Raw genomic sequence first — 25,133 nt, forward strand, 5'->3', positions numbered from 1 at the left:
ACTGAGCCACCCAGGCGCCCCGACATGGATGAATCTTAAATGCTTATTACTAAGTGAAAGAAACCAGTCTGAAAAAGTGACATATGTATGATTACCTCCACCTTCCCCCATCCTTCCCCCACCCCTAGCTTTTTAAAAACATTCTGGGGAATGTAAAAACATTTTTGTAAAAGGTGAAACTATAGAGATGTTAAACAGATCCATCAGTGGTTGCCAGAGGTTTAAGAAGGGGAGAGTGTTAAGTAGGTGAAGCACAGAGGATTTCTTAGGGTGGTGAAACTATTCTGTATGATGCTGTATGATACACAGTGTCATTGGATACATGACACTATGCATTTGTGAAAACCCATAGAACTTTACAGCACCAAGAGCAAACTTTAGTATATGCAAATTTAAAAAATGTATTGCAGAAATAAAGGAATCCTAGAGTGGAATGCAGAACATAACCAAAAAATCCAAACGAGTTATAAATGTGTGAACAACATCACTGAGGTAGGTGAGGGGAAAAGGTGCTGACCTAAGTAACTTTGGAAATGAATGGAACCTGTAAGACTAAAGACAAAAGGAACTGTATATATGCTCTGTACTCTAGTTGATGTAGTTGCTTCCCTGGGGGATTGGGTAACAATTCTGAAGCCATTATACATGAATACTGGAATTGAACAATTAAGGAAAAGGGTGGCAGATGATAGGACCCAGGTTTTTCACTGTTGGAGTGGAAAGTTACAGACAAGCAAGGGTAGAAGGCTAAGACATCAATATGAACTCATATTTATTTTGATACAGATACATACAGATGGTTACATATAGAAATATTTATAGATATGTATATGCACATGTGTTAGTACACACACACACACACACACACACGCATACATTACCTTGCTACCAGCCAAGACGACATAGAAACAGTGACAGCCCTGTAGGAATAAGCACACCTGGCACCCAAATCTTGGTTTCTAATACCATTCTCTAATCAAAGGAACCAAGGCTCCTTGGAGAAATGGCTGGTTTAATACTGGGGCAGTAGCATCTTGATGAGCCTGTAGTGGTACCAGAAAATAAGGAAGTGCTTAAACCAACCAACCAACCAACCAAAACAATGCTAGGGGTAGGTCAAAGGAACACAAGAGCCAACTGAAAGAGCTTTCAGTGGCCAAAGAGCAATTTAAGCAACAAATAACCCAAAGTATAAAATAAATATCCATGAGTCCTTTCTGATATAAATAAATGATTGCAAAAATAAATGGGGAAGAATAGACAAACTTCCTATGTAATAATTCCAACAGCTTACTTCCTTCCATAGTGACTTCTTTTCAAAGTCTGAGGTGATACCATTATTTATGTAACCAGTTTCCTATTGATGGGCATTTTTTCCCCTATTCTTTTTCTTTATAAAACAGTGCTTTGTTGAATCCTTGTAGATGAGTTCCTCCAAATTTCTGTTTTCTCATAAGATAAAAATTCTAGGGAGAATGTAAGTTTAACATCTTGAAAGGTATATTTAAGTTGCTCTTCCAAATGGTCCTATGAATTTGTACCCCCCCGCAAGTAGTGTATAAGAGTACCAATTTCTCTACGTTCTTGGTACAGTATATGGCCCACAAAGGGTTAATGTATTTTCTTTACCACACAAAGAACTTTTACTTATCAATAGGAAGGGGACAGATGTCCCATTAGAAAGATGGGTAAGAAAAAAAAAAAGAGAGAGAAAGATGGGTAAGGGCCTGGGGAGGTAATTCACAAGGCAGAGAGTACAAATGGCCCATAAATATTTGTAACAAAAACCTGAAAAAAAAAGTACAAAAAAGATGTTAATTGAATAGTTATGAAAGAAATGCAAAATAGAAACAATGAGACATTATTTTGTCCATTAGGTTAGTTAAAAAAAGAATTGTAATAACTGGTACTTGCCAGTGCATGAAGACATGGATCAATTCAAACTTGTTGATGGATAAACAAATAGACCTTTCGGAGGCCAATTTTTTAATATATACTTTTGAAAAAACAGTACACATACTTTTATTCATTCCACCTTACTGGAATTTATTCTAAGACCTTAATTAAAAATGAATAAATATATATGTATAAAGGTGCTCACCACGGCATTGTTTAGTACAACAAAGTAATTAGAAATAAGTTATCCAACGATAGGAGGTCACTCAATGATGGTACATCCCTAAGATGGAATATTTGGCAGCTGCTAAACGTTATGTTGTAGAGGAATATTTAGTCACTTATAAAAATTCTTGTGATAATATGATGAATATATACCAATTTAGTTGAAAAAGACAGATGTATGTTCTGTGTATGGAAGAGTAGAAGGACAGAAACCACAATGTCTGTCATGGTGGTCTGTATACGAGAATGAGGGTGCAAATGATTTCTGCCTTTTGTGCCTATCTCTGTGTCCCTTGTTTTCTGCATTAAGCTTCTCTTAAATTTTGTAGTTAGAAAAGAGAATTAAAAATGTTTGAAACTTTGCTGATTCTACCTGTGTAATGTCTTTCTTATCTGCCCCTTCTCTCCATCTCCTTCAGCATGGCCCTAGCTCAGGCCTCCCGCCTGTCACTTGGACCACTGCATCAGCTTCCTAATGGGTGTCCCTGCCCCTACGGAAAGCTCTGTCACTTCTCTGCTCGGAAACCTCTGGAAGTCTCCCCATGTAGAATAGCACCTAAGGACCTTCTTGTCACCTTGGTGTTCCAGACCTCCACCATCTGGCCTTCAGTGCCCTTCCCAGCTTTGATTCTCCCTCTGCCCTGATCCCACAGAGCACCTGCAACACCAGACCCGTCGGTTCGCTCAGCCCTACCCAGTCGTGGTGTATACTGCCATATCCCAATCCTGTCTTTACCTGCTGGAAGTCTACCCGTTTTTCAAGGTTTACCTCTTCCAGTGGGCCTTCCTCTGTCATTACCTCCCCCATGTTCCAGTCTGCTTCGGTTGAACTTCTTTCATGTCCAGGATTGCCACGTGATTTCTAGAGGATCCTGCCTCCTCCTTTGGTCACCTCTGTATCAGGCAAGGGCTGATAGGGTCTGGCCTCACAGTGCCCAGAGCCTGCACACAGAACAGGCTGCATGAAAGTCTGTTGAATTGAACTGACCCGGAGTAGCTTCTGCACACTGTGTGCTGGAGATCATTATCAACTCTGCCATGCTCCATAATTATGCCTTAAATATGTGTGATTTTTTGGCACGTAGGAATCTATTAAATTATGCATATAAACTATCACACTTGTTTATATGGCATAAAAATGTGCATGTATTAAAATATGAGGTTTATGGGCATATCATTTGGTGTCCAGAAAATCTTTCTTCCATAACTGGCTAGTAAAGGATTGAGTCTGAACTTAATTTTAGGCAATTCCTTGGAAAAAATGATTCTATGGAAACCCAGGCATGTCCTGGAGGCAACCACAGATAATTACGCGGAAAAAACTTTTTCTATAATATTCCTGCTTAACATAAAAAGCAAATTTTTGATTCTCGGTTACTCTTTCCTTGTTTTCTCGTTGAAAAGTGACTATTTCAGGAAAGGGAAAAAATTTGGTTGCAGCAGTAAAGGTGCTTTGTTGACTCTGGAATATCCCTCTTTTTCTTTGTATTTTAGATGCCTTTGCCTCCCTCCCTTTCAACTCCACACATCCCTCTACTCTCCTCAGCCGTCTCTCTCTCTCTCTCTCGGCTGTGCTGTCATTCCATCCGTGGGCATCTGTGTGTCACACAGCACTGTTGTTACAGTAGCAAGACATAAACAAGAAAGTAACCACTTCCCAGACTTTCTTGGCACGGAGCCCCTTCTGTGTTGTACTGAGGTGTCATGTGGGTCAACTCTACCCTGGTAGATAACTTGCCTGTTCCCAAAAGGATTCAGGGGCTCGGGGATGTTGATTTCTGTGAGAGGTCAAGCCTGAATAATGTTTTGTTTTTTTTTTTAAGCATGAATAATGTTCTGAACCCAAAGTACCAACATGTCCTTTCGGCATAAGTGGTCTCTAGAAAAACATGTCCCTTCACCTGCATTGCTTTATGGAACTTTGAAAGACACTTTCATATCATATAAATTATTGGGTGAACCTCTCCTAGAAAATTAAATTTGTTACAATTGTGCAAATATTGGCGAATCCTACTTACTTGAGGTCTGGCTGGGGGTATAGATCTCATGGTGGTACCGCCAGTGAACATATCTGTTTGGCCGTTTGTCCATCCATCCATCCAACCATCCATCCATCCATGGTTTTCCCACAACTGGGGGCCTTCTGAGCAGGAATCTGTCTATTCATCTCAAAATTTCCTGCCACAGCTTCAGAGAGATTCATAGGTTGTGGAGGCCCAGTAACTCCCCGGATAGGGACACTTGTCTCTCTTGGCACCGCTGTGTGTGTTCCAGGGGAGGTGCTGAAGGAGGAACCCGTTTGCAGGGCTGGGTGTCGTAAAGGAACCCGCAACCACCTGCAACCCCAGGCTGTGCTCTTCCAGCTTCCTGACCTCTGGGAAATCCCTGTCTATGGTGGGCGAGGGCGACAAGGGTGGTCCAGTATTTAACCACTTCTCGTGTGTGTGTGTGTGTGTGTGTATTTGACTCTACAGGTCAGTTTTTGGGTTGTTCGAGAAATTCTAACAGCACAGACTTTAAAAATAAGGGCAGAAATCCTGAGCCATTTTGTGAAAATAGCCAAGGTAAGCTCTTTATTATTATTTTTTCCTCCCTCCCTCCCTCCCCCTTTCCTTCCCTCCCTCCCTCCCTCCGTCCCTCCCTCCCTTCCTTCCTTTTTGCAGAATGTGTTTCCTCAGTACTTTGAGAGCTACTTTGCTCTGGGCATGCTGGGCTGGGTTCAAACAGAAGGCTCTGACCTGACTTCTGTAGGCTGTAAGACCGGCCTAGGTGCCCACTCAGGCTCCCCGCCCCCGTGCACGCACGGTGGTGTGGCCATCTACCCGTTATTATGGCAGCCAACCATTCTCTTTAGCTGGCTGTTCAGACTCTCTATGAGGCTGTGGGGGCTCCCTCTAGGGTCCATTCATCCTCTTCCTTCAGATTCAGCCAGTACTGGGGCTTGATGGGCTATGAGCTACCATCCCATCCTGCAGTTTTGTCCGCAGTCAGCAGAGCTCACCCCACCTCCATCCTGAGCTTCAGGCCTAGGCCCAGTGACCCTGCTGGTCCCCGTTCCCACCTCCTGCCCCCCCCAATAGGTTCTGTCCTTGCCAGTTGTTGAGCACCAGGCTTGCGTCTGTATCTCCCTTTCCCCTCCTCTTCCCTTATGGCAGCCAGCCCAGGTAGTGATGCCATATGGGCTCTCCCGGACCACTCTCCTCACCCTGTCAGCTCCTCTCCTTACGCTGCCGTGACCACGGGGCTTGCCTGCATCTGGGCAGCGCACTGCTGTTCTGCCTGGTTCGCTGTGTGCTGTGTGCACATGTTGTGTTCCCACCCAGATCCTAGGCCCACTAAGCTTTACGGATGCCCTTATGAGCTGGCATCATAGCAACCACTCTACTGAAATGATCGTGTTTGGTGTTCACATTGTTATTCTCCCACTTCTAGAGGAGGAAGGGGAGGTTTAGAGAAGTGAGTGTCCCTGCCCAGGACCTTACAGCGAGTGAGCTGGAGCATGTCTCTTGGCCTTCAGGGGAGCTGCTCTGCTGCCCCTCGTGGGAAGGTTAAGGGCATCCATCCATAAGTATGTCAGGGGCAACAGACACTTTCACGTCGTGTGCATTCTGAAGTGCTTGGGACCATGCTGGGGCTGGGCTTGACGATGCTTGTTACTGTCAGTGAGTTCATGCTGGGCCACGAGAGAAAGCGGGATGGAGTTCCAGCCCTCCGGTGCTTTCAGGAAACGAGTTTGCGGTGCTTGTCCAAAGAATACAAAACAATCCCTCCCTAATCTCTGCCATCTTCCAACAGTGGCTCATCATATTGGCACGGTGCCCCAAGTGTGTTCTTGTGCGGGCCCCTCCTTCCTCTGGGCCTTGGTTTCCCTTCTACAAAATGAGAGGGGTGGATTAGGGGATCACCCAGAGGACCTTCAGCTCTAAAAGAAATTGTGTGACAGGCATAGCAATTCAGATACGTAGGATGAAATTCAGTCCTCTCCGAGAATCTATTATTACACACAGGAAACAATTAGAGATTGTTACAAGATGTATGAAAGGAAGCATTAACTTGTGTGGTAAAGGAGAAATCTCTGAGTAGGAACAGAGCCGCGAGGACTAGGTATAAGGGCTTTTTATTTATTCATTCATTTCACTAGGCCCTACTGTGTGTTGTATGAGGCCCTAGGGATATGATGGCAGATACAGCTTCACCTCTGCTCTCAGGGAACACATGGTGCAGGGCGAGAGAGAAGCAGGTAAAAGCGACTAGAGTCCAGTGTGCTGAGGAGATGCACACACTGCTGTGGGAACACATAGACAGGGTCCCCAAGCTCCCTAGATTTGGGAACAGGTTCAGGAAAGACATACTAGAGGAAAGGGCATCTGAGCTTGGTATACCCAAGACAAGTGAGGGGGCAGGCAGGGGAGAAGTCTTCCCGATAAGGGATGAGCAGCCCACAAGGCACAGAGCACTCACCCTGGTGCCAGGCACTGGTCTGGCACTTTGCACGTACCTTCCCATGTAGCATATGTGCCGTGGTTACCTTCCTTGTAGGTATGAGCATGCAGGCTCAGGCAACTCGCTACAGGACACATGGGTATTGGGAGCTGGGATTGGAACCATGGAGCCCGCTCGCTAGCCCAAACCTCACTGGCTCCCAAGAATGAGAAGTGGACCCCGATCCTGTTAGCCGGTTTCCCTCAGCACCAAACCTAGAACAGAGCAGTTACATCTTTCTGTACTTACTCTAGGCTGTGTCCCCTACTCTTGTCTTCCATGGTAGGGAACTTGTGTGAGACTGAATTGAATCCAAATGTTCTCACCAGTGTGGGGTTTGGTTCAAAGGAGCATATGGTCAACTGACCGAGAAGCTAGAGCTCTCTCTTCCTGGCGGAGGGGATCACGCAGATTGGTGACATCTTCCCTCAGCCCCTCTTGTTCCGGGTGTAAGGTAGTCGCAGAAGACCCACGTGGATATTGTGGGCACAGCCAAGGCTTCAGTTTACAAAAGCCCGCTGGGACAGTTCTGATTCGTCTAAAAAAAGAACATAAAGGACATTATCAAACCTTATCCCGAGCCACGTTTCTATCCAGCAACCAGACTAGTCAGCTTATAAAATTTTGCAAGTGTTTTAGATGCAGACTCACCTTTTGACAATTTGAAAGAAAAAGAGCATATGGTTTCTATGAACTCCATAGAACTATATTTTCTACATGAGATATTTTTAAGTATAATTGAATTTTCGTAAATATGACAACATTTGGTAACACTTGAGCATGTTTTTGTTCTGTTGTTTATAGCAGCAAAATAATCTATTCCATATCTTTTTTTTTTTTTTTTTCAGAAACTTCTAGAACTCAACAACCTTCATTCTCTCATGTCTGTGGTATCAGCATTACAAAGTGCACCCATCTTCAGGCTGACAAAAACCTGGGCTGTAAGTTAATTCCTTTGATTTTGGCTCTCATTTCACTGGTGAAGTTCTTCATTCCTCGAGCCCCCGAAGGCTTTCTCTGACTGCCCTTTGCCAGTCACAGAGGATTACTGTGGGTTCCCTGGGATCCTGTCTTCTTCAGGGACCTGAGCCTCATTTTGGGACGAGGAAGTTGTGAGGATGCCAACATGGCTGGGGCCAGAGCCCCCTCGAGTGGACCTTCCTGGACCCATAACGTCACGTGTGGTGGCTGGGTCAGTGACATGACTTCTGCCCTCCACTTGGCTGGAATTCTTCTCTGACAGGCTCCGAACTGCCCTTGGGAAGGTCTCTGGGCTGATGGTTCGCAGCTGCCCTGGGTTGCTGGCCCTATAGCTATGAGTCTCTCTGGAGAAACCTGTGGCCCTCATGTAGACAGAAGTGGGGTTTTGTTTTGTTTTTATTCCTGAAGGCCATGGATAATTTCAGCTCAGAGGTGGAGTCTGATAGTTATATAATTGAGTCTGTAGGAAAGTTTTTCTGCTGTAAAAATACTTTAAAAATATCTCAGACCTCTTTATCCTCCTTAGCTTGGCACAGTGCCTGACATGGGGGAAGTAATTGCTATTTCCATAGCTCATTAGCATTCACCTCCTGGCCCGCCTGGTCCAGGGTCTCCCACAGCCACACAGCCCAAGCCTTTCAAGACCTGTTTATGTCCCATGGAACTGAAGAAAACTATATGGAATTGTCAGCTGTGCTTCTGCAACTCATTTCCAAACTTCTTTCTGCCAGTCTGCGGGGCTGGGCTCAGTTTCATACTTGGCTAATTCAGGGACCTTTAAAACACTTAGGGATTATGTTGTAGGTGATCAGAAATGAGCCTTGTTTTTTTAAATTGCTATTTTCCGTAGATCTAGCGCTAGCAAAGTGGAGCGACATGTCTTAGCCTAGAGTCAGAAACTGGGTTTGTGTTCAGCTGCTGTTCAGAGCATGACTTCTGTGGGACTTGTTTCCCTCTATCTACTCAGAGGTTGGCCCAGATGAGTGGTTTTGTGTCAGTGCTTCGTGGAGCCCCAAGGGTTCCGTGGAGCTGCCTTGATGGCCACCAGGGGATGGGGAAGAGGAGGAGGGTGCCAAGTAGACACCTGGGCACTGTTTCCACCAGAGCAGCTCTGTTTACATCGGTTTGATGTACTGGGCTCCTGGGTGGATTTCAGGTCAGCAGTGGCTTGGGAGGTTGAAAGCAAGTTTGGAAGCCGCTGGTCTCTCCTGTTGTTGCCAGGCCTGTGAGTCCCTGAGTCCATCTTTTTTCAAAAGTTGCCTAGAGAGTCTTTTTCAAATGAATTTTCCATTATTTAGATGCTGTTATTTTTTCCTGGGCTACTGGGAGCTATGTGCAGACTCAGAGAGATGAATTATGGATCTCGGCGTGCACAAACCTCACTGTCAGCAATGTGGTGACTCTCCATGACCTGCAGAAGCTGTATAGTTGGTGAGGGCAGAAAGGGGGTCTTGCAAGCCACCTCTCACTCACCTGTCCTTTGGCCCTAGGACAGTGGTTGGCACAGAGCATTTGGGAACTGGAGGGGGCCCGATTCATCCTTTTTCACCTTCATCCAGATCACCCCAGCCCAGTGGAATCGGCAGCTGCATCTCTTCCCGACACTCTCTCCACACCTGTTGTTACAAGCACACAGCACATCTGCTCTATGGTTTGTCGACAGGTCTGCCTCTCCCTTCGGCTGCCTTGTTTCATGATGAGGTCCGATTTTTCTTTGTATCCCTGGTGCCCAGCTGAGTATATGCTTGTTGTTTGAGTTGTATATGTCTACTGTGCTGAATCTTTTCCTTCATTTGCTATCGTTTCTGGCAATGAGGTTAGCCATAGAAGTATTGCCAAAAAAGAGCTGTTCCCCTCTCCGCACTTTTCCCTTGACCTGGTATTGGGAGACCTCATGGGCCCACAGAGCTGGGAGGAGCAGGGGCAGAGGAGGCACTGCTGTAGCAGCCCAGAGGGTCAGTGCTTGCATAGTCTTCATTTGAAAAAATTATTTATTTTAGAGAGCGAGGAGGAGGTGGGGAGGGCAGAGGGAGAGGGAGAGGGAGAGAGAAACCCCAGCCGACTCTGCGCTGAAGGCAGAGCCTGACGTGGGGCTCTGTCTCGTGACCCTGAGATCGACATGAGCTGAAACCAAGAGTCGGACACTTTAACTGACTGTGCCACCCAGGCGCCCCTAGAGTCTTCATTTTTTAGAGAAAGAAACTGAGGCTCCAAGGGGTGTGGTGGCCTGACGGAGATCCCAGGGCTGGCGAGTGCTGGAGCTGGTGTGATGCAGCCTTGTTCTCCTGGCGTGCACAGTCCGTGTTCTTGGCCAGGGTACTGGATGGCTTGTCGGGGATGCAGCCCGGTGTTGGAGTCAGGCTGGGCTGGGCATAGGGCAAGGAGAAAGAGGCACACACACTGGGAAGTGAGGCTGGCACTCGGGCCCTCAGGGATAGGGTGTGACTAGATCCCCGAGTGCTCTCCCTGGGGTGGCACTGAAACCCTGGATATCTGGGAAACCTGGACAGAAGGGAGTTATGGGTGTGTCAGAGACCTGCCACTTGGTTGCACCATGGATGACCTGCAGCGAGGGCCAGTTGGTCGTTAGCTGTAGGGCAGGGCAGCCCGTTGACCTGTCCATGGCTGCCTGCAGGGTGCCAGCAACTGAGTGACTTGGGATGGGTTGGAGACTGACACTGAGCAGGTGTCAGTCTCCTGACAGGACATCTAGCCCTAGCAAAGTGGAGCGTGGATGTCTCAGCCTACAGGCTCCCACACAGTAGGCCCTAGTAAATGCTGGCTCACGTGCAAACAGGGAGGGAGTCACCTTCTGCTGGCCTGGAAAAACAGGTGGGGCCTGATTCATCCCAGCACTGGGGCCTCTTAGGAGTACTGGCTGCCTCAAGGCCGCGCGACGTGAGCAAGACAGAATCGGTCAATTCTGGTTTCCTGAGTACGCGCTACCGTGCGGCTCTTATTCATTCTACAAATCAAATATTTACCGAATGCTTCCTCCATGCCAGACCTTGAGGCTACGGTCAAGGGCCCCGTCTTTATGGGCTTTTGTGTTGTTCAGAGGAGACAGACACATTATTGAGGAAGGATAAACACATGTCCTGTCTTGCTGGTATAAGAAGTGATGGATAAACATTTGTTGAGTATGTGAAGCAGTGAGCGAAGAACTGTCCTATGGGAATGGGAGTGACACAGGAGACCAAGACAAGAGGGTGTGAGAGAGGAGGACTGGGGTCTGCTGGAGCGTGGGGCATCCCGGAAGGCCTTTCCGAGAAGGAAGACTGCACTAAGTTGAGGCCCGAGTGACACGGGGAGCCGGCTGTGCCAGGATGAGGGTACAGGCAGTGCAGAGACCCACAGTGGGAAGAAACTTGGTGCCATCAAGAAACTCAGAGCCAGTGTGGCAGGGGCACTGTGGGCCAGGAGAAAATTGATGCAAGATGCCGTGGATGGGCAGCGGGCCCATTGTGAAGGGCTTACAGCCCAGGACAGGAGTTAGGTTCTGTTTCAAGTGCACGGAGCCGGACATGATCTGGCTTACAGCTGCTTTTCATTTTTTGTTTTTTAAATTACTGTTGCTACTGTGTGGAAAACAAACTGGGCAGGGAGTGCAGGGGGCCAAGATGGGAAATGGGGCCTGGTCAGGAGGTCAGACAGCATCCAGTGAGGTGGTGTTGGTTGGGATGGGGAGGTGGCAATACACAGGAGAGGAAGAGACTGATAGGGGAGGCATTCTGAAGGCAGACCTGGCCGATTTGTGTGGTGGGATGTCGGAGAGGAAGAAAAGAAAGGAATGAAGAGGATTTCTAGGTTTGGGGCCTGAGCAACTAGGATGATGGTGAAGCCTTTTCTCTGGTCAGGGTGGTCCCAGGAGGAGGCTGACTTACTCATGAGTGACCTGGGGGTATGGAATTCCTGGAGTTTGGGTGAGTCACTCTTTACAGTAATTATAGTCATGTGCTACACACACGCACACGCACATGCACACGCGCTCTGCTGGCTGTCTGCATGTTCCTATCATGATTTGCTCGCTCCTACTGAATTGATCCAGGCAGTTTGATTCATCTGCAGCAGCAAGGGGAAATCCTAGCCAGTGGGCCAGGTGGCCTGGTCTGCAGGGTGGGGACCTGGAAACGGAACCTCTCCAGACACCTGGGGTCACAGGGTCATCAAGCTCTGCAGTTTGGAGAACAGCCACTTTGCAAAGGTCCTGAGAAGGCAGATGTGTGGCATTCACATATTTTGGACTTTCAAGTCTTTTATTCAGGCAGTGCCTCTGCTCCCCGTGTCTGATGTAGTGCCCCAGGGGCCCCCCTCTGATGTTGTTGAGAAGGTGGTGGTAGGCATGGGCTGTCTCTTTCAGGTTTTCCTGAGCCTCGGCTCAGGTGGGAGGCAAGATGGGTGAGGGGGTGAGGAGTTGGAGGGCAGAGGAAACCAACGTTTACGTCTCCAATTACTCATTCCCCTGTCCTTCCTCATAGCCGTGCCTGCACTGCTTCTCAGAAGGTCCCAGTCATGAACTCTGCTGACATGGTCACCCTCACCTTCCTTTCATTGCCACAACATTAGATACTTCATCACACCCTTCTTGAAAAATCTCCTTCCCTTGGCTTAGTCCTCTTCTGGCTGTTCTGACAACTGGCTCCTCCCTGACCGCTTTTGTTCCTCTCGCCCACTGGATATAAGTGTTCTGTGAGGCTCTGACCCCAATTCCCGCCCTCCCATCTGCTTCCTATCCCTTGGGGACCCGACGGCATGGAGAGCTTCACCATCGCTTCAGAGCCCAGTGGAGGCAGTCTCTGCAGCTCATGCTCAGCCTCCTTCTGCAGCCCTAGACCCTTGTTCCCACGCCTGCTCCGCACAGCCCTCTGCTTCCATGTTCCTTTGACAGCTCACGCTTGGCACATCTGAAATCAAGCTTTGGTTTCCAGGAAGTGATCGTGAGTGCCAGAAGACTCTCTTAGCAGATTGTGTTTTGGACTTTGAGGCAATATGGTAGACAGAGCTGATGGGGAATAAGCCCCTCCCTCCTGATTGCCTGCTCCAAACACACAAACACAAATAAATGCTGGATAAAATACAACCAAATTAAAAACCAAGATGCAAAGCTGAACCAGAAGCCAAGAAAGGGAAGTCACCATGTGCTGGAAATAAAGCATGCTCTCAGAGTCAGCACCGTGAGCACAGTTGAGAAGAAGCCACTGTGTATTGGCTTTGTGGCTGCTCTAGGGTTCTCCTGAGTGCATGGGAGGAAGGTCCAGGTCGCAGGCCCTGTGCACATGGGGGGCTGGAACTCAGCTACCCATACGAACCCAAGAACCCTCAAGTGTCACCCATCAGAACATCTCTGTCCAGCTTGGGGGAGCCCCATGAAAGCATGAGGAAAAGAAGTCACCTTTGGGGAACTGTCACCCCAGCCTGTACCTCAGGCAGCTATGGGGTCTGAGTACACAAGACCTGAATCGGTGTGGGGACCCCAGGCCGACAGTGAGGGGCAGTGTCCCATGGAGATTAAGAACATAGGCTCTTGAATCAGATACCTGGGCTTAGCCTCGGACCTGCCTCTATGGTAAGGATTAAACGAGTAAATATATGAAAAAATGTTGAGCACTGTGTCTGGCACATCGGGAAGTGTGTTGGGTGAGTATTAGCTGCAGCTGTTATTGTTGTTAGTGTTATTTTTGACTATTCTCGAGTGAGCCAGGCCTGGTTATCTCTGACCTGAGGTCATCACCATCTTTTGGGCTGCTCTCCTTGCTCCTGGTCTCCCGGGCCCTTCCTCACACCATTGCTGGAGTGATCGCCCCGAAGAGCTCCAGTGTCTTCACTTGGTTTTTCATACTCCTTGCTTGGCTGGGGGCTCTTTGCCCACCACTCTTCCCAAGTGGGAAGTTCTGATATAATCCTTTTGATGCCGTTCTTTTTAACCTGCCATTTGAACATTGATTCACCATCCCCAGTTTTATAATAATGCATATAATGTCAGCCAATTTTTAACCATCATTTGGGTTTCTAACCCTGGACTCCAGCAATCCCTGAGAGTCAGGGGAGATGCAGAGCTGGGATAAGAGGATTGGTATGTCTTGATGGGTGTTTTTGGGGGGAAACTTAGATTTGAGAGTGTGGTGCTTAGTGAATGCTCGCAGGTAGTGAACATACTGCAGAGCATAGAGGACACAGTAGAGGCATTTTGGCAACGGCAGCAAATACCGAAAGGTTTCATACCTACTTCACACCTATTTCCTGACCTCAAAAAAAACCATAACCTTTCCGCTGTGGCCAGTGGAGCATCTGCCGCCATCAGAGACATAGCCCCTCAGTGGCCCAAGCCGTGTGCACGGGAGATGCAAGGGCTAGCCAGAGGGATTCCCTGTCCACACATGGCCACAATCGACTCATTCTTTACCCCTTTGATTAGTATTTGCTGTTCATGCTTGGCTGTTGTGATTGGTGCCCTGTTTGCAAGTCGAGTGGATGTATCAGAAGAGTAGAACGAGTAGCCAAAATGGTCGTCATATGTCTGTGGTTTCCAAATGGCAACGCTAAAAACATACTTTGCCAAGTGGCAAGTTTCCATCTCCCTACAACCTTTCCAGTCTTTTTAAAATTATTATTAATTTTTTTATTTGAGTGTAGTGGACACACAATGTTGCATTAGTTTCGGGTGTACAACACGGTGACTCATGAGTTTATACATCCTGCTGTGCCCACAGGTGTAGCCGCCATCCGTCACCACACACGCTGTCACAGTATCACTGACTCTATTCCTCCCGCTGGGCCTTTTACTCCCGTGACTTACTCATTCCACAACTGGAAGCCTGTATCTCCCGCCCGCTTCACCCATTTTGCCCATCCCCCCAACCCCTTTGCCTCTGGCAACCATTAATTTGTTCTCTGGATTTACAGGATTCTGCTTTTTGTTTCTTAAATGTTTCTTCATTTGGTTTCTGAGTCAAATCATATGGCACTTGTCTGTCTCAGTCGGACTTATTTCACTTGGCATAACACCCTGTAGGTCCACCCGTGATGTCGCAGATGGCACAACCCCATCCTTTTTTATGGCTGTATAATAAATAGTCCATTGTATACAAATACCTCATTGTCCTTATCCATTTGTCTGTTGATGGACTTTTAGGTTGCTTTCGTATCTTGGCCATTGTGAATAATGTCGCACAGTAGACATAGGAGTGCACTGCCTTTCCAGTCTTGTCCAAAGCAACATTGCTGCCAAACTACTGCTCCCTGGAGCATCCCTGTGTGTTCCTACCTCCAGGCCACTATTTGTGCTTTTTTTTTTGGCCTTGAGGGCCTCTCCAGCCCTGTCTTTACAGGTTGAAATCCTTAGAGACTTGTTTCTCTAACTACCTCTTCCTGAAGGTCCTCCTCCCCATAATGGAGTCTGTTCTCTCCAGAGCCCTCTCATTGTTTCTTACCCTTCCTGTCTTAGCTAGCCTTTTTCGTTTTTCAACCAGGTTGGACAAATGGGGACACACATTTGATGCCTGACTCCTCACCTACTCAGACCAACTCTGGAGACAGGATGGGCCCTTGGCAAGTTTCCATTTGGGGACAAGTCTCAACCTTCTGGCTCTACTTTGGTAGCTTTGTGAGAATGTCTCCCTGGGTTACTATGAGCAGAATTTTTAAAATTTAGCAAAATTATTGGAAACACATGGTAAAAATTGTCCTATAAGATTATACATTATGTATGTATGCATGCGAATGTATGTATATATGTGTGTGTGCATGTAAACTGTTAAAGGATAATGTTTTTAAAAGGTGAACTCATGACTCATAGATATAAAATGAAAACTTGCCAAAGATTTTATTTAAGCCCTTAATTAGTGGGAGAACCAGTAAAATATTAAAATATTACAACCAGGAAGATATTATCAAAAGATAATCCAGAGTACTATACTTTTATAGTTACATAAGGAATGCCAAAATAATTTTTTTAAAGATTTTATTTATTTATTTGAGGGAGAGAGAGAGTGCACAAGCAGGGGGAGTGGCAGGCAGAGGGAGAGGGAGAAGCAGACTCCCTGCCGAGCAGGGAGCCCAGTATGGGACTCAATCCCAGGACCCTGTGATCAGGACCTGAGCCGAAGGCAGATGCTTAACCAACCGACTGTGAGCCACCCAGGCACTCCAGAATGCCAAAATAATTTTTAAATGGCTACGAAACTAGTATTCCCAGGGTGATAATCAGTGGCATTTCTTGAAACGTAATTTGCCTTTCTGTGGATGTGACTACATTTTCCACAAGTTAACTTCTATCTGTACAGAGTTTCAGAAGGCCCTAGTCAAAGACAAATAGGGACAGACAGCTATCCCAGATACCTACGAAGTTTCCAAGTCACAAGGTTCCCTTATCTTATGACAGGCTCCACTGCAAGTAGTTTACGTTAGATACACGACTTTGTAGCTTATTTATTTTTCAGAAACTGATAGTTTGTATCAAAAGAGGTAAAAATGACTTCTTCTAAGTGCCCTTGTTTTACTCCTCACTCATTCCACACTCAGTCTGCTCAATCCATTGGTCTATAGATTGTCCACAGCACTAAAAATTCTTTCCATACCAGCAGTAGACACTGGAATTGAAATAGAATTTTGAGCCAGTTTTAACGTATTTGGAGCAACAGGCTCTTTGTTGAAAAGCATTTCCACGTATCAAGAAAAGTTATTCTCTCAAGGCGAGGGAACAAGATACCAGTGTCCTCATGAAGAGGATTTGGAGGGACTTTTTTTTTTTCCCTCCATGGAGACAGCTCCCAGGTTTGAGCTATTTACCAGATGAGGGAAGTTTTCATTATTAGTCCAATACAAGTGCCACATGTAGGTTCTCAGAGTGTGTGTGATAAGGGAAATTTCCAAAAGCAACCTCTTTGACCAAGATTTGTGATCTTCCTGGCTTTTGACCCCGTGGTTTACGAGTCCCATTTATCCCATGCAGCTGACACTTGGTATCACGAAAATGATGTAATATCAGTATCCTGCGGCTTGATTTTTACTTTGTAATTTTAGTGTACTTTGCATCAGTGGTCACAGACCCTTTCTCAATCCTAATGTTCTATATTTTTGCTTTTTGCCCTGTTTGTAGAAAGGGTTTACCTGGTTTGTTGATATAAAAAGTAGTTCTCGGGTCTAGTTATCCTTTCTATAGGTTTGGCATTTAGTTTTGTTTTGTAACATATCAATTTCTAATTTTATCTACTAATCGATTTCCCTTACCCCCCACCCATTTTTCGAGCTTCTTGAGTTGAATGTTTAGTTCATTTATAATCTTATTTGTTTAATTTGAAAAGAGTTTAAAACCATGCATTTTCCTCTCAGTACAGTTTTGGCCGCATCACATAGCTTAACGTATGGTTTCTCACTGTGGTTTGTAAATCATCCATAATCCTGGCTTTTATTTTTCTTTTACCCAAGAGTTATTGGAGTTTTCAAAATTTTCCAAGGATTTGGATTTTTAAGTAATCATTGTTAGTTTTTCCACTCTTTTATTCAACAAATACTTAGGCAATGTACTCTCTGTGTCAGGAACCATACCAGATTGAGGAAATAGTGGCAGGAACACAACCAGCATGGTTGCTGCCTTCATGGAATTCCCTGTTTGCTGAGGGAGACACATGTAGTTGCACAATTAACCCCAGTCATTGTAAATATTGTGGAGGAAACCTCAGGAAGTCTCACGGCTTCAGCTTTGCCAGAAGTGAAGTTTCCTATTGTATTGGGTGAACTCTTCCTTGATCTTATCATCTTCTCTCTTTTTTTTTTAAGATTTTATTAATTTGAGAAAGAGAGTGAGAGAGAGAGAGCGCACAAGCAAGGGGAGCAGCAGAGGGAGAGGGAGAAGCAGGCTCTCTGCTGAGCAGGGAGCCCACTGCGGGGCTCGATCCAAGCACCCTGGGATCGTGACCTGTGCCAAAAGCAGACACCCGACCGACTGAACCACCCAGGCGCCCCTTGATCTTATTTTCTTACCTCTTTTCCTGAGCATGAATGCTTTCAGTATCTGTTTGACTTGTGCAGGCAAAGTAATTTATTTTCTTGTATGTAGTTTTGATGGTTCCTTCCTGAGGCTTCCATTAAGGTCTGAAATCTCAAGGACCTTCAGTTCGTGTGAATTTATGGCTCTAGTTGTAATAAAAGTTTAAAACATGCATGAATAAATGCTGTTATTTTTTGAATAAATGAACCCTATATTTAAAAAATTGTCTTAAAAGAATTTTTTCAACATAATACATGCACATTAATTTTAAAAATCACTAAGTACAGAAAGGCTTAGTGAAACAACTAAGATTCATTGATCCATCCTCCATACCCCATACCCCAGAGGCAACCACTTCCAGTTCTTTAGTGGTTTCTTCTGCTAGTTTCTGTCACATTTCCACCCATGTGCTTTTGCTACAATTTCTTGAGCCATTCACTTTAGATAATAGTTGGTGACTTCTTTGTATGATGGATGTTGGTTTAGTTTTCCTGAACTACCTTTTCTCTTTCTTCAAAAACCCTCATGTTACTGGGGCACCTGGGTGGCTCCGTCAGTTAAGCATCTAACTCTTGATCGCAGCTCAGATCCATCTCAGGGTCGTGAGTTCAGGCCCTATGTTGGGCTCCACACTGGACATGGAACCTACTTAAAATAACAAAACAAAACACTCATGTTACTATAGTTAAATCACTTTTGTTAAAGGAGTATTCAGTGTTTTAGTTAGTAGAAATGTGTAAATATAGCTCTCTGTATAGTCAAGTAGTAAACTATGAATAACATGTCCTTCCTGGAATACCTTTTTGTTTCCCTGGAATTTCTAATTCCCTTAAAAAAATTCTTACTCTAACTACCATCTATCTACCAGATAAAATATATAATGTTACATAATATCTTATACTGGTATATAATTGCAGTATAATATTATAGTATAGTATATATATTATTGTATTATAGTATATCTAATTTATAATAGTGAAATATATAATGCTATTTGATATATGTATACTATCTGGTAGATAGATGGTATATGTGGTAGATACATACATACATACATATATATAAAATATTATTATGAATATTTTATCAGATTTTTATATAATACAGTTGACTCTTGAACAACATGGATTTGAACTGCGTGTGTCCACTTACACACAGAATTTTTTCGATAAATACAGTACAATGCTATTTTTTTTTTAAAGATTTTATTTATTTATTTGAGAGAGAGAGAATGAGAGAGAGCACATGAGAGGGGGGAGGGTCAGAGGGAGAAGCAGACTCCCCGCCGAGCAGGGAGCCCGATGCGGGACTCGATCCAGGGACTCCAGGATCATGACCTGAGCCCAAGGCAGACGCTTAACGACTGAGCCACCCAGGCGCCCCAGTACAATGCTATTTATGTATTTTCTCTTCCTTACGATTTTCTTAATAACATTTTCTTTTCTCTAGCTTTATTGTAAGAATATAGTATATGATACATATAACATAAAAATATGTGTTAATTGACTGTTTATATTGTCTGTATTCTGGTCAACAATAGGATGTTAGAAGGGGCGCCTGGGTGGCTCAGTCGTTAAGCGTCTGCCTTCGGCTCAGGTCATGATCCCGGGGTCCTGGGATCAAGCCCCGCGTCAGGCTCCCTGCTCTGCCGGAAGCTTGCTTCTCCCTCTCCCTCTCCCCCTGCTTGTGTTCCCTCTCTCACTGTATCTCTCTCCGTGAAATAAATAAATAAAATCTTTAAAAAAAAAAAAAAGGATGTTAGTAGTTAAGTTTGGGGGAAGTCAAAAGTTATATGTGGATTTTTTTTTTTTTTTTTTTTTTTTTTTTTTTTTTTTTAAAGATTTTATTTATTTATTTGAGAGAGAGAGAATGAGAGAGAGCACATGAGAGGGGGGAGGGTCAGAGGGAGAAGCAGACTCCCCGCCGAGCAGGGAGCCCGATGCGGGACTCGATCCTGGGACTCCAGGATCATGACCTGAGCCGAAGGCAGTCGCCCAACCAACTGAGCCACCCAGGCGCCCTATATGTGGATTTTTGACTGTGTAGGTGGTCAGCTCCCTAACCCCTGCATTGTTCAAGGCTCAACTATATATATATATATATATACACACACACACACACACATATGTATAATAAATATATAATTTTTAGATTATTTTATTATATATAATAAACATGTGTTTTATAGTATGTTATGAGACTTTTACATAATTCATAAAATCTTAAAATTATTTTATTTTAATTTAATTTTTTGTTGTGTATAATAAATAGATCCATTTCCTCCCCAGACAAACGTGCTATCCTATCAGGTTTTCTACTGAGACTTCTCTTTCTCTGGAGACATCTCTTCCAGGGCTGATACTATGTGAACCAGTCATTCTGAAGGCCTGTTGTTCATCTGTCATCCCAGAGCCTCCATTTACTACTTCTGGATTGGATCCACTGTTTCCTATATCCCATATCTTCCTGTACTTGGTTTATTCCTTTATTTTGTTAGAGGAAGTTCTCAAGTAGTTTTCAAATACATGTATGGGAAATAAATGTTCTGAGTCTTCTGGCATCCTGTGCGTTACTCCTCAGAAATCTGATGCCATCCTGAATTTCATTTGTGGGCACAGAATGGAACAGATGAGTGAAGTTAACCAGATCCAGCCCTTCTGGGTGTTTATGTGATTGTGTGTGGTTGGCGGGGGTGGTGAGGGGTGGTGAGGGGGTTGGTAGGAAGTATGTGTGTAGAGGCAAGGTTAACAGAGGGAGGTATGACCTGGTTTTAAATTTAGGAAGCACACAAATGTGGCTGCCTTTGGTTGTCTCACTCTGCTAAAGAACCCCGATTATCAGTTTGAAGTCAATGTACAGGGTGATTTTCAGGAACAACCTCATATTGGCCTGGTCATATCCATCTGTGCATATCCAGGACACAGATGACAGGCTGATCACCTCTGGGGTACCATGCATAGAGGCACTTGACAGGCTAGGCAGGGAGGCTGGACATGGTGGGGGACATGGGCAGTCCCCCAGCTGGGTCCAGAGACCAGTGGTGGAAGCATTGGATGGCAGCATGGCTCAGCTGTAGTGTGTGAGGATAACAGGAATTTGTTTGCTGCATGAACATGGGTGATTGCCAAAGAATTCAGTGGGGTTCTAGGTTGCATTTAGTAAAGAAATGGCCTCCCGGCCAACAGAGTCAGGAGTCTGCTCAGCTTTACAGTGGGGCAGTTCACAGCTAGAGTATCTGGTTCTGATCTGGGTGTATGTTGTTCTTTAATGAATTTCTCACCCTTGAATGTTCATTTCAAATGCTCCTTTCTATGTAGAGCTTTCCTTGACGCTTCCCTTGCCCATAATTTATTTATTTGTCTGGATTCTTAGTCTCTATTTGCTTACCGCATTGCTATAATATACGTCCCCCTCCTCTATTGAGTCACATTCCCCAAGGATCCTCAGACAGGTCACTTCATCTCTGTGATGTCGAACCTGCTGTTCTGGCTCTGTCTTTGTCACTGGGCTTTGTAAAGATCAGATGAGGTGTACATTATGGTGTACAAAAAGCAAATGGGAGATCGTGTTATTTCCTGTGCATTTGTTCATGTGATACTGAGTAGCAGCTTCAGATTCACAAGCCAGTTAAGAAGCCGTTGTCCCCAGCATCTGTGTAGCATCTCTACTTTCATATGTCCTGAATTTCTCAGTGGGGTAAAAAAAAGCTTGCTATTTATTCTCCAACTTCCTCAGCACTGGGACCTTTTTTCCAGCTAATTCTTTTGCCTTCTTCCCTGAAGTCCTTAAGCTGTCACTGCTTAGCTGGGCTGTCGTACGGCTTCATCCTCTGTGACTCTGGAGGCCAAGGATCAAGGAAGTGGGCAGGGCCTGCCCAGAGCAGTTTGGGCTCTCTGATGCACCAGGCGTGGCCTGAGTTTGGGATTTGCAGACCCAGGTCCTAGGAACTGCACTGTATTTGTACTAAACCCAAAGGGGTTACTTGAGTACAAAAGGTCTGCTTCCCCTGGTGCTGGACAGTGACCGTTCCACTTCTCTGTGCTGCATGACAGGGCAATTGAACACTGGCCTACTGAGTCTGATGGACGTGGCAGGGCCGCAGGCCCACATCCTTGCACCATCAGGGGCCCAAAACCAAGCTTGACCAGAGATGCCCCGTATGTCCTGCTGGACTCAGCCATTGATCTCAAATCCTGGAGGCACTGGGTTCTGAAAGCTAAACTTGGGGGAGCTCCCAACATCAGCCACATGCTGTGCCAAGGCCAGCCCTCTCTGAGTGACCCTCCCCCAAATCCTCCTGTGAAACCAGGTCTCCCAGCCTAGACTCCTTTCCTCAAAGCCATTTTATTTAAGGAGCCTTCTCGCTACTGGGTCTTAGCTTGGGACTTGCAGGACAACCACAACATGAGTCTGGAAAACCAGGAGTTCAGATTTCTATTTCTTCCTTCCAAGAAGGCTCCTTATGCACAATGACCATCCCTTCCCTGGTGACCAAGCTTTACATACTGGAGATCTCAGTCATAAAGGATCTTTATGTACCTGTGGCTGTGGGTACATGCTCATCCTGTCTTTGCTTAACTAAATCACCCTGAGGATGACTGCATTTGGAAAAGAAGCTTGGCTTCTTTGGATTAAAATACTGTACCCAGTATAAATATGACACAGCCATCAACTGCAGGGAATCTGGGATAGCCTAGATGGGAGAGGCAGCCTGGCTGTGGGCACAACACACACGAGTGGACCGTGTCAAATTTCCTGGGGCCCTTCAGCAGTGGAGAAGATGTTGAGGAGAGAGCAAGAAGCCATGGACCCAGGGAGAGACCTGATGTAGTGATGCAGAAACTCTGGGGGCCCTTGCATCTGGAATGGGCCTCACTCTGTGAGCCCCCTGCTGTTGCAGGGTCCGTGCACCCATGGAGGTAGGTGTGCAGGGTGTCGTGGCATCATTTCGAATTGTGGACTAGGTAGCTTTGGAGGATATCTTCCAAGTGTGAGATTCTGTGAAAAATGACAAAATCGAGGCCATGAAACTTCATCTCTGCATGTAACAGCCTCTTAAAATCTTCAGTTGTACCCAGGACGTGGTACACTGCAGATGTGTCATTTAGGACGTTTCCCTCAGTCTTTGTGCACAGTTATTAGCCTTTTTTTTTTTTTTTAAGTTTCTTCTGGTTTATTTCTCTTCTCTCTCATACTCTATGTTTTCTTGTCGCTTCAGCTTTTGAATCGAAAAGACAAGACCACCTTTGAGAAATTGGACTACTTGATGTCTAAAGAAGATAATTACAAGCGGACCCGGGAATATATCCGAAGCCTGAAGATGGTTCCCAGTATTCCCTATCTAGGTAGGAGTCTGAATTGGCTTATTATTTATTAAGAAACCTGCTCAGTGCCAAATGAGATGTTTTTACAGTTTCTAGTTGAGAAATTTCCAGAAGCAGCATGGGCCATGGATAAAGAGGTAATTGGTTAGTTCCTCAGATTGGAGCAGGCCTTCGATACTTCCCAAGGATGGGAACCTTGCTGAGCGCCTTGAAACAAGGGATATTGTGCTTCTTATATAAGTAACCTGTGAATCACAAGCCTCCCCAGCCTACAGCTTAGAAGGGTCACAAGGTTCATCCACATCCTCTTTAACTAGGGGAACTCAGGGCCAAAATTCTCTGTTCTGGATCTCTGGGCATTATTAACATATTTTATAAGATTTGTACCAACAAAATTGTAATGATTATTGATTTTTCTGATTAGAAAATAATGTATGTTCATTGTAAGGGATTAGGGGAAGAAAATCAATATCATTTGTCTCCCCACGTAGATATAATCAGTGTTTTGCATCATATTCTTTATTTGTTTGGGTGCATATAAAAATCCATGTTTATAGTGAACATTTATTGTTATTACCTGCATTTCTATACTATGTCTCAATCCCATTGCATGGGATTTGCCAAACTTGAATTTGCTAACATTGACATTTAGGTTGATTCTACATTTTTGTTATTAAAATGTTGCAGTGAGCATCCTTATTGCAAAAACCTCTTGCATATAGTTATGATTATTACCTTACAATAAATTCTTAGAAGTGTGATTATTGGGGCAAACATATGCAGATTTTTGCTTTTTTATGTATGTTTTCAAAACACTCTCCATAGAGGCTGTAGCAACTTACATTTTCATTGCAAGGGGTTAAAATGATCTATTTTTCCCATGTGAACAAATACTGTGTATTTTCGTCTGTGGGTTTTTTTCTTTTCCTTTCTCTCTCTCATTTTTTTTTCTTCGCCAATTTGATAGGTGAAAAATACTTCTTGTAGTTTGGGTTTCATGGTAATGCTAATTTCATGAAAAATATTTCTGTCTTTTATGACCTAAAAATAACACTAATAATAAGGAAAATTAAGATTTTATAGAAGTGGCTCCCTAATATTTTCAGAGATCTAGTGTTAATTTCTTGGAGGTACATTTTTGACAACTTACAAATATCTTCCATGAACATTGATTTCTAATTCCTTTTTTTTTTGAGAGAGAGAGAGAGAGAGAACACGAGTGGGGGGGTAGGGCAGAGGAAGAGGGAGAATCTTAAGGAGGTTCCATGCCCAGTGTGGAACCCAACGTGGGGCTCAGTCCCATGAACCTGAGATCATGACCTGAGCCAAAATCAAGAGTCGGACGCTTACCTGACTGCGCCACCCAGGCCGCCCCTGTTTTCAAATTCTTTTAAAGTCATTTTGGGAAATTTAATTTTCAGAGAAAATTGTCCACTTGACCCAAGTTTACAGAATTATTTGCATGGAGTTCTTTTCCTCATTTAGTTTTCTTTGACCATAGTTTTATATAATATTCTCCTATAAATTTTAGCCTCCTATGTATGGATGTTTGTATTTGCTTTACATTCCTGATAGTTTGCATTTTTGTTTTCTCTTTTTTTTTTTCATTTGCTTTGTCAGAGATATGTCTGTTGGTCTTCCCAGAGAATTAGACTTTGTCTTTATCAGTCACGTTGTCCTTCTGCTTTCTAGTTTGCTATATTCTGTCATCCTAAGATCTGCTTTTTGTCTCCACATTTTAGCACCTCTGAAGTTAAGATGCATCTTTCAAATGATGGCAAACAAAGCATTGTGACATTAATTGGAAGCGATTTTTCGTAGTTATACATGAGATAACAGTGTGTTTTAGAATGACGTCCTATATTTGATGAAATATGGACTTTCTGTTTTTGTCTTTTATAGTTCATCTCTCCTGTTTTCCTTACAATTGTTTTGTTATTTCTGTTAACTACTTTGGTTGTATTATTGGCTCATTTGTATAAATACTACCCTCTCCACTTTAATTTGGAAAACAGTTAAGGGCATACATTTTGCTCTGATGGCTGCTACATGTTTTGTGATACGGTGTTCTCAGTGATACTCTTTTTTTTTTTTTTTTTAAGATTATATTTATTTATTTGACAGAGAGAGACACACAGCGAGAGAGGGAACACAAGCAGGGGGAGTGGGAGAGGGAGGAGCAGGCTTCCCGCTGAGCAGAGAGCCCGATACGGGGCTCTATCCCAGGACCCTAGGAT

At 44.7% G+C, this 25,133-nt stretch overlaps 1 protein-coding gene across 7 annotated transcripts in view; it reads left to right on the forward strand.

Moving 5' to 3' along the window:
• RALGPS1 (Ral GEF with PH domain and SH3 binding motif 1) overlaps positions 1–25,133 on the forward strand; it is a 315,913-nt gene that overhangs the window by 143,939 nt on the left and 146,841 nt on the right. For all 7 annotated transcript variants that reach the window (XM_064579740.1, XM_064579737.1, XM_045883159.3 and 4 more), the window contains 3 exons: positions 4,596–4,685; positions 7,452–7,544; positions 22,791–22,917. In XM_064579740.1, coding sequence (XP_064435810.1) covers positions 4,596–4,685; positions 7,452–7,544; positions 22,791–22,917 — 310 coding nt within the window. The remainder of the gene's footprint in view (positions 1–4,595; positions 4,686–7,451; positions 7,545–22,790; positions 22,918–25,133) is intronic.

This window comes from Mirounga angustirostris, unplaced genomic scaffold (genome assembly GCF_029215605.1).
Source record: "Mirounga angustirostris isolate CCGP_5_RB_7025 unplaced genomic scaffold, mMirAng1.0.hap1 SCAF_15, whole genome shotgun sequence".
Classification (NCBI taxonomy): Eukaryota; Metazoa; Chordata; class Mammalia; order Carnivora; family Phocidae; genus Mirounga; species Mirounga angustirostris.